This window comes from Diadema antillarum, unplaced genomic scaffold (assembly GCF_040938485.1).
Source record: "Diadema antillarum isolate AM-2024a unplaced genomic scaffold, OU_Dant_1.0 seq00000662_RagTag, whole genome shotgun sequence".
Classification (NCBI taxonomy): Eukaryota; Metazoa; Echinodermata; class Echinoidea; order Diadematoida; family Diadematidae; genus Diadema; species Diadema antillarum.
Genome location: NW_027271574.1, coordinates 414,355 through 424,933, shown reverse-complemented (window position 1 = coordinate 424,933; position 10,579 = coordinate 414,355). Strand labels below are relative to the sequence as shown.

The window sequence follows — 10,579 nt, the reverse complement described above, 5'->3', positions numbered from 1 at the left end:
GAGTGTTGTGATTTTTTTTTTAATTTCTATTTTAGGACGTGAAAAAGTCGGGGGGGGGGGGGTGGGGCTGCAGACACTGCAAATATGTGGGATCGACAACAACTTCATGGGCTACATGACTTTCTTTTCTTGCATGCATATATTCAGTAGTATCAATTACATATAGTCAACTCTGCACGGGTCAAATCATTTGGGACTCGAGAGACAGCTTCCACTTGCACTATATTCAACTTGAGTATGAGGTCATTAACATGCACTTCCCATACTTTTGTCTGACAGTAAAACTTCTCGACTTTAGAAGAATCTCACTCAAAATTAAACTTGAAGACTCACACAGAGCTTTTAGCAAGTTGATCAAAAAAATTCCAAGAAGGTATTGGCTCTTGTCTGCCCAACATAAAACTATTTCCAAGGCTGACTATGTAGATGGTAGCAACAGTATTTACACACTATAAGTTGGTATGTCTCAGTCCATGGACCAGTCCACCTTCAGTTTCAACCTCATGAGCAACTGCTTTACTATCTTAAGTCACATCGTCTAGATGCCTGTACGGTATCTTCAAGGTGCTATGAAGTGAAAGTCATGCTACATGTACCGTCTCCGTCTGACTAGCTGTATTTGTTTGTAGCCACAGCAAACCGTGGCACTACTAACTATCCCACGATGCACTGTGCAGGTGAGGGCTTCCTCTGCTTGAGATGAAGCTAACGGCTTCCATGGATCATGCGCATACCTAATTCAGTGTTGGTGTGAATCCATTTACAATTTTCAAACCCAATCAGGTAATCCACGGATAAACCTTGCAGGTTGATGCTAATTCCACCACACACAAGTTTGCCGATCACAGAACACTCCTCATAATCTCCTATGTTGGCAAAATGCTGGTGTTTCTTTCTTGTGCGTGCTTCACTCCTTCCTCTGTGCCGTGGAAAGGGATACCTCTGCCTCTAGTCAATACAGTTCTACAGCTGGTCTAAGAGTGTGCTCGACTTCCCAGAGTTCCATCATAGGCTGTTGCCATGGTTTCTATTCCTCATGTGATGGAGGCCACAGCAGAAGATCGCTTCTTCTTCTTCAGTAGTTTGGTAGGTGCACCTTTGATCTTGAAGGCAGTACTGCAGCAAAAGAAGATATCACTTTCAAGTGCTGAGTAAACTAATCATTTTAATTAAGCCATACAAAGCATCTCAAGGTCTGATTCAGAAAAAAAAACCAACAACAACAATGATGAAAAGATGAAAAACTGCAGTACACCTTTGTCAGTAACTCAATCTTACAGTGAAAAGGAAGTTAAACGGGATCATTAGAAAGCAGTTGGTGGCGGCGTGGAAATGTACAGCTAAGTCTTCAGTTCTATAGTCAATTCACATCATAGCACAGATATCTTCACAGTTTCCAGACACTTAGAGTAAAAAGTGAAATGCAAAGTTTCTGAGAGTGTATCATGTTATCTTCCAGTGCATACACCGCACAGTGCACCTACACACATCACAATTTTATGTAGCAACACTATACTGCACTAGCTTCAATACCAAAGTGGAAAGGTAGAGTTTGGTTTTTTTTCTGTCATAAACCATATTGATACTCAATGTTGTAAATGCATACTTACTGGCACGTTGAGCATATGGGACTGTAGGTGCAGAATACTGGTAAAGCAAAGAAGAGAAACATAACAAAAAGATTAGTTATAAACAAAATATTTAAGAAAAGTGAGAATCACAAAGAGAGGAAAACAGTTTTCTTCTCCATACATTCAATAATTTGATATTTTTTTTTAAAAGAGAGAAAGAGTATATATATCAGGCAAAAAGTGTAGAGAGAGTATATCAAAATGAACAATTTAGTGGCCAGCTTCTTTACTGTTTCTCTTATAATTTTCAGAGAAGTACAAAAGGACAAAGTATAGATAATCCCTGGAAAGCATGGTCTTGAGTACTTATGATATCAAACTCAGACACTGATGTGGTGCGATGTCATTGGGTTTTGAGGTGACAGGTCATAAACGGCAGAATGCAGATCACTTTCAGCACTACTTTCTCTGACCGAAAAGCCTCAAAAAGACCTCAGTCAAGATTTAGAGTTGTTCCGAGAATTCACTGCAGCGCAAAGGTGGGATACATTTCTATGCACAGCTATTTAAAATTCCCATTATATCTGCGATACAAACATATGCAGGGGAACTCATTGAAAGAGGGCAGCATTTACTGACGACTCACTCGACAGGCACACAGAGCAGACATAGCCGACGTCGATGAGAGTACGGTGGCAGAAGCAGGCCGCCCGGTAGTCGACGTGGACAGCTGGGGGAAGGTTAAGACTTTCTCTCAGGCTGGGCGATGGCAAGTACACCCACTGAAATGACATCCAAAAGTATAAACAATGTATTTTGCAATGGCTTTCCTCTTTCTGCTTGTAATGTACAGTGTGCATGATATTAAAGGAGGGTGAATTTTATAGGATTGATTCTGTGACTCTCCTTGCGCATATTTCAATATCTACCACCAGAAAAAGAATCAAAACTTATTTTTCTTTGAATAACATGAATATTTCTATAAATTAGATAACAGTTATGGTACAAATCAAGGGCCTTGTCATGATCCCTGTATACAATTTATGATACAAATCTTTGGATAGACTGAAGGTGCGGCACTGTCTTCATTACAGGAAGCATTTCTTGGTTGGACTACAAGTCAAATCGGGGGAAATGGAAATAAACAGCAGGTGTCTATTGCACCTAACTATGCTATAAAAAATGTTACATAACGCCTGAAGAGATCCTGGTCATTTGATTGGTTGTTTGACATTGATCATTCGGCCCATTTCACTATGACATCATCATCCGTGCAATTGTGGCGCCATTTACCGTGCAATTTTGGATCCATGCGATTTGGTCCATTGCACGCTCGCTGAGAGCCGGACACACTATGCGTGTAAAACGCTCGTGTTTGCAGTCTGTGTATGCAACAGCGCGCTTGCGTAAAACGCTCAGTGAGCACCAAAGATAAGCGTCTTTGGTGAGCACTCTCGCGATCTTAGATTCTCTCTTGTTTCTATATTACTAAAACATCAAATGACAAGGATCTATTTTAGGCGTTACATAAAACAAATAATAAATGTTTTTCATTCGTGCAAAGGACAGAATATTTCATTCGGTGAAAGATGAAATGTTTGATCCATTCAACTCGGCTGCGCCTCGTTGAATGGATCATTTCATCTTTCACCTCATGAAATATTCTGTCCATTACACTCATAAACATTCATTATTTGTAAACTGAATGAATTACTCTAGTAAGAACAAGAACAGACAATGGGGAATGATAACAGACTACTTACCAGGAGATACTGAAGAAGTCCCGATACGGTGGGTATCTTCAGATATTTTCCCCCTGTGATGTCACAGGCTTGCTGAAGGAGACTGGAGTCTTTGTCCAGGATACAGGCATCTATTAGGACACTCTAAAGTGGGAGCAGAGAATCAATGGCTTACAGGGGGGTATACAATCCCTGGGTCATATCTACACGCGATATGCACTGACTATCACCTAAAATGAATTGATAGCATGTTATTAATATTTTACCAAATGGCAGAGTCCTCAGTGACAAGCCTCCATATTCATTCAACTAATATTTAAAGGACATGCTTGGTACCAAATAGGCATTTTAAGATGGTAATGCATCTTCAAGTTTAAAAACAAGAAATTACATTCATAACCTTTCTCTTGTAAGGCTCAAGATGTCTTCTAGTTTCCTTGAGGTACATGGACACAGGAAATCAGCTATAATTGTATGAAATATAATCATGACATGTACCTTGAATTCCAGTTATTGCTTGACACATAAATTGTAATTTGATGCTAGACTGACCTAACTTTTCTTTGAGACCACCAACAGTCATTAATGGGGGGGGGGGGGGGGGGGGACTTTGCTGAGTAACCAATGTGGTCAAACAATTCCACGGTACAATCATTTCATCAGTACCTTTGCAAAGCCCTCTCATTCTTTCCTTTTCTTACTTGTTTCTGAGCTGTGAATATAACATTCATGAAGTTCATGTACTGGGATGCACTGTCATCAGCTGCCTTGATTACCTATGGAGATATACACAATGAGACAGATTACATGCTGTAACTGTCCACCATGAGAACTTCATTCATAAGTAACTTACATTGGTTTGTAGGTATTAAACTTTAAGGGTACGGTTCAAACTAGATAAAGCAAACTCCATGGTGTAAAACCAACAGTTTTCCTGATAACATAGAAGGGGTTAGTGAAATTCTGTGCTGGACAATAAAAAATAGTCCACATTGACTGGAATACTTTGTCTGGTTAAGTGAACAATCATGCAAATATACAAGCAAACTCAATTCTCAAACATCATTGAGTATAACCTGGTTGGTAGTGTGTAAAAGAACTCTAACGGGATGTACACCAGTGCCTTTCACCAACATATGCCTTCAGAAATGAAACCAGCTGGAACAGAGATTTCACATCAATGCGTGAGGCATAGAAGTAAGCTTTCAACTCGTACGTCACAACAGCAGCAACAAAAAAAAATATTGAAGATTTCTCTACATAACAACATATTAGCTTTGCAGACACAGAGCACGTCCAAAAATTTTTAAAAAATATGAAACATTCGGCATTTTGACAGAAATTTAACAACCCGACTTAATGAATTAACATTACAGACTATTCTTGTGTTCTTTAAAAAATCATTAAAAAAAAAAAAATCCATCTGGGATAATAGTAAGCTCACCAGTATTCTTGATTCCATCTTTCCACCAACTGCAAAATGAATTTAAAACATTTCATGAGACATGTCATAGGCACATGAGGATAATCTCTCTTCATATTGATGAGATGATCTCGGTAGAATTCAGCATGTATTAGAAACCAAAATTTTTGGTGCTCGAAGGATGTGAGCAAACCTCCTGAAAATGATTATAGTTTGAAGTACAATTAAAATCTGTTCTATCACAATGAAGATATAACACATTTGTCAGAATGAGATATTCAAACAAAGAAAGTATCATCTACACTGGCACGCTTCATGATTTCACAACAACTGGCAATTAAAGGGCAAATGTCCTATTGGGACAAAAAGGAAATTGTGATTCCACACATCATGTTATATTATATCTCATCAGTCCGAGTTTCCACCATGTGAAAATGTGGGTGTATTTCGATAGAAATAAACCAACGCTGATTGTTAATTACACCTGAGTTGGTAGATATTCTGTAAGTGGTACTGACAATTTACTCAAGAAAGTATCTTTCCAGATAGTCAAGTGCACTTTGTATGATCTTTGTTTTCTTCCTGTTGTTTATGGAAGCAAGTTTGTCTGTTTACATCACATATTGTACAATCCATATTTCCATATCCATATTTATATCTATCCATATTTATCCATTTCCACATTTATCCATATTACATTAGCATGATGTATCTTCTTCCTTTTTGTGAGTTCCTCCAACAAACCACAGCAAAAGATGTCCTGTAAAACCAAAAATGCATTTCAATTTTGCAAATTTTGCATGATCCAAGATTTGCGAAATCAAAATGCACGCGTAAGTTCTTGTCTACACTATATGCATTGCATGCCAGTGGCAATTCGTGAAAATTTCATGCCACATAAAAGGTTGTCAGCTCCGATTAGCGAAATTTTCGCGCCCCCAAAATATCTTGCTTACAGATTAAAAACAGATCTGCCATTTGAGGAATTAGAGTAGAGCTGCGTGACTCTGGCAGACAGTTCAAATTCATGTCATTCATTTGAGCAAGCAGGTTCACTTCATCAGTGAGAGAAAAATGTCATAAAATAAGATATCAAAGAATCATATTAAAGCTTGTGTGCATGCAGAGTAAATGGCATCATATGGGACTTACCTGGGCACTCCTTTTCTACGCGATGAATATCTGGTATGCATCTGATTTAAGGAAATGTTGGATACCTTTTTTCAGAGTGGTGAATACTCAATATTTCCTGAAATTGGCAGTCTTTGTTTTTGTATTAAATTTATCTCATACTTCAAACCTCTGTCGCAATGTTGCAAACAATGCAAAAAAAAAATACCAGTATCTATCAACACTGATGAGGTTCAACACAGCCATATGTCTGTAGGAGTGCCATATTTTTTTTCTGTAACAGTAGTTTGCATATGAATGAAAACTTATATGTGCTGCTAAAATTATGCCTGGACCAGGACCTCGTATACGGCACAGCTGACGATATATTAAATGTCCACCCAATGCAAAAGGATACAACAAAGTGCCATAGCCAGAGAGCCAGCTAGCAGGGTGTCTGTATGAGACACTGTTGGATCTATGTTTCAGAAATAAAGAACATAGAGAAGGATATGTGATAAATGATTGTATCAAACTCATACATACATCAATTAAATACATATCTTTTCTATTCTTAATTTACAGAGAAAAGCACCATGACTATTTCAGCAAATAAGATCTGAAAGTGAGCTACTTCCACATAAATAAACATAAATGTTGAAAATCTTCCAAGAAAATTAAGTTCCTCAGAAAAACGAACTGTCAGATAAGTGGTCAAGATAGACATAAATGATAAGTCCACAGAACTTTACAGGACATTACTATCATCTAGCTTATAATCAGTAAACCTTCAAAAATCTTGTGGAAGAATTAATCAATTATCGAACAGGATTTGAAATTGATTATAGACAATTGAACCTCTTTCTGTTTGTACTACTAAACTGATTTTCAAGCAATGAACAGTTGGTAAAAGAATAAGGCAGTACAAACTGTAAAAGTGAAAATTTTCGCGGTGTTGAAATTTTCGCGCTTTTACACAACCAGAAACTAGCACGAAACTAAAAGCATGCGAATATTTTTGCATGCCATATGTTCCAGTAGTTGATATCTTGATTCCGCCGAAATTTAAAATACGCATAACTCTTCTTACCCAGCTGAGCGCGAAAAATTAGCAACGCGAAAATATCAACTTTTACAGTATTCAGTCAAGAACACAGGCTGTTGAAATGTGTTTTGATGATAATATGCGTAATAATGAGAAATGAAAGTATATTGCCATAAAGCCTCAACAGAATGATAGAAATTAAACATGCACGAACATCTATCAACTCTCTGTATCTTTTTCTTCAGACATCAGTAAATGATGACTTATTCTAACATGGTGCTATCAAACTCACTGTCGCGAACGAGGGCCTTGAGTTCTTCCGACACCAAGTCATTGATGGCAGCAAACACCTCGTATCTCCCGTCTGCTTTCTGTGGCTCCTCCCCCTCCTTCTGCTCCTCAGCCTCCTCCCCACCCCTGCCCTTCCTGGGGTACAGGAAGCGGCTGTTGGCAAGTAACGAAAGTTTGTTTGTTTGTTTGTTCATTTTCCATCTGAGAAGATGGCTGGTTAAGTTAGTCTTCCATGGGGTCCAGTTGGATGTGAGGTGGGACCATTTCACTGGGTTCAACACCCTGAGCTTTGCGATGAATGAATGAAGAGGGATCTTTTACGTGCATGAGTTGTGACTCTCTCTTACACAGGACCTCCATTTTATGTCCTATCTGAGGGACAGAGTGTTTTGCCTCTCGCTAGAGGGGGACGGTATGATTACACACAACATTACTAAGTCCAGACTCGGGTTCGAACCCGGGCCCTTAGGATCGTGAGGTAGACGCGCGACCGACTGAGCCAACTTACTCACCAAAGTGACATATGATATTACTAAGAACAGACAACACACACTCATAAAATGATGGTCATGTTACAATCAATGGCAACACTGCAATGAAAGGTAACAACCATAGCAACATAAGTGCACTCATCTTTGACTGCAATACTGATTTTTGTCTATTATGTTTCAGTGTATACTTTTCAGTGCATGTAGTCTTTTCAACAGAATGCAGATTCTTTCTCTGAAGAGCTCATCTCTCCTATAAGCAACCACAAATATCTTCTGAAGCATTCATATAGAAGCTCATCCCATATAGGAAGATGAATGGGTTGAAATGTAGAAACTTTTTTGTTTGCAAAACATCATTGCATGTATTTATGCATGAATGTATGAAAGGCTCAACATTGCCATGGCCTGGTGGCCAGCCTTGGGCCACTCAAAATTGGTGTTGGGCCACCAGATTTATTTATTAGTGGCATGAATGGGCAACTACGATTCAAAATGGATTGTTACTTTTGCTTTCATTTCGGGCCACTACATATCTTTTTCAGGCCACCAAGATTTCAGATTTAAAGATTTTAGTAGCCCCAATGGGCCACCAGACAAAAACGATAGTGTCAAGCCCTGATGTGATGTAGTAGGTGTGTATGTGTGTGTTTGTAAGTGTATATATGGGATGTGTGCATGATGTACAGCTGTATATGTATGTGTGTATGTACCAGGGTGCTACATAACATTTTTTTACCACTTGCCTGGTCGGGCAAGCAGGTTTTCAAATTGTTGCAGAACACTTGCCCGAAAAGAAAGTCCAAAGACATGAGAAAATGATACAGAAAATCACTTGTAAAGTCAAGGGCTTGATAGAATACAATCATTTGCATAAACAGCACACGTGAAGAGTGACAAACTTGGTTCAATAGTGTTGGTGTTGGATTGCATTGGGACATCTTCACGTAAGTGTTGGGAAATAAAGGTGACTTCAAAATGTTTTACTTGCCCAATTTGGGCAAGTATTTTTTCCTCATTGCTCCAAAACACTTGCCCGACTTGGATTTTTACTTGCCCCAGGCAATCGGGCAAGTGCTTATGTAGCACCCTGTGTACAACTGTATACCATCTCTATATTGAATTACCTTTCATTGGTGTGACTGGCAATGACTGCAACCTTGTTCCTCCTGTCCATCATCATGTGGGAGTTAATGAAGACCAGGACGGCATCCATACACTTGCTCAGAGTCAGCTTCTATGAGTGGCAAATCATCAGGAAAAGCTGGTCTTTCTATGTACAACTAAATCTAAATAGCTGGTTGCACCTTTTGCAAGAAATACTAAAATGTGGATAAGCCTATTTAGTATTACGATGCCCTCTTCCACACAAAACTGAAAGGAATGGAAAAAAGGAAGTAGTCTCTTGAGGGTAACAACATTAAGGAAATAATCAACCTTTTATAGATGAACATTAAAGGAGAAATGTGGTTTAGGAAAGATATGAATAATACGGGAGAGACATTTAAAAAACTTGCAAGCAAACTACACAACTTCCCGCAGACATGATGATTTTCAAAGCAATGTAAAAAATTCACATGATTAAATATAGGGTAGGGATAAGGACTGTCCCTTTTTTCTTTTTCTTTTTTTTTGTCAAAGGAGTATCTGCATATATATGTTACAATCACTTCATCATGGTTCTCTCTCATGTAACCAGTCAACATCTTGCCCTGATAAGGCCCACACACACTCGGGAAGGAAAAAGGGTAAGATACGGCTGAAAGTATGAAATTCCCATTTCATACTTTCAGTTCAATTGATAGGAATTCCAAAGTCTGAGAATATTTCAAAATGCAAAAGTGTTTTTTGTTTTCAATTTCTAACGAAGACATGTCACTTGTATCGTCTATCTGATGTCTGATAATTTGGCAAATATCAAAATTAGAAGATTTAACCCGTTGAGGACGGATTGATTTTGGTACAACACGCATTTCCCATAGACACCTGCCCGAGTATACTCGGGACTCGTCTTTAATGGGTTAATATTGTGTGTCGGCTTCATCAAGCTATTATAATTAAAGATCACATTTTGATTGTGAAACAGAAATGAAGTGCTGATGGCATTTTCTAAAGAATGTCAGAACTATGCAGGAGCTTCAACTGGACAGAAGAAAAGTTCTTGAGAGAACAACAAATGGTAAAGTAGTGAAATTCCTCTCAAAGGTGAAAAAATGTGTTGAATACAGAATAATGACAAGAGAATAAATATTAAAAAAATATATTACAAATGGCCATGGACATACACACCTGCTGCTCAGCATGAATCTGTTTTCCCCACCATACTGGGTTAACATCTATCACTATGACCACCAGATTTCCCGCTTCACCCTCTTCTGATGATGCCATCTTGGTGATCCTCCGAGTCTTACTTTATAGTCAAGTTGAACAGGCGCTGTTAAAATGATAGGCAGAAGAAACTAATATTGTACATGGATACTCAACAAACTTTAATTTACAGAGATGTCATGTACACATGTCACATAGCTACTCTAATCTTTGCAGCCATAGAGATGTTCACATTGGTAATGTAGTAAGACAGGTTGAACTCCATGCTCGGCGCTCGGTTTGGTTGTATGGATGGCGATTATATCTGCCACCGGAAGTATATAATATATAAGGTTGGCGATAATATATCTGCCACCAGGAATATATGTTGTATACGGTCGGCGATAATATATCTGCCACCGGGAATATACAAGCCAATACCGGTGCCGCGGTACATGTTTACTGGTGCGTAGCCCCGTCCGTCGCCGCGCATACACTGTAGTAATGCATGGCCATACTGCCGCGTACTCCGGTAATCGGCGTATGTGCCAACACAGGCTGACGGACAGCACAACCCCCAACAAACGTGCACGCACGCACCA

The 10,579-nt window shown here is 38.9% G+C and overlaps 1 protein-coding gene across 1 annotated transcript; it reads right to left on the bottom strand.

Annotated features, from left to right (window-relative positions):
- Nucleotides 1–877: 877 nt before the first annotated feature.
- On the bottom strand, nt 878–10,058 carry LOC139736701 (general transcription factor IIH subunit 3-like). Its single transcript, XM_071647449.1, has 11 exons — nt 9,960–10,058; nt 8,798–8,907; nt 7,184–7,335; nt 6,265–6,324; nt 5,889–5,918; nt 4,758–4,786; nt 4,015–4,089; nt 3,335–3,457; nt 2,218–2,353; nt 1,611–1,647; nt 878–1,116 (listed from the first exon to the last, which is right to left on the bottom strand). Exons 1-11 carry the CDS (start codon nt 10,056–10,058, stop codon nt 1,035–1,037), a joined length of 933 nt encoding a protein of 310 aa, XP_071503550.1. The 3' UTR covers nt 878–1,034.
- Between the last annotated feature and the right edge of the window lie 521 nt (nt 10,059–10,579).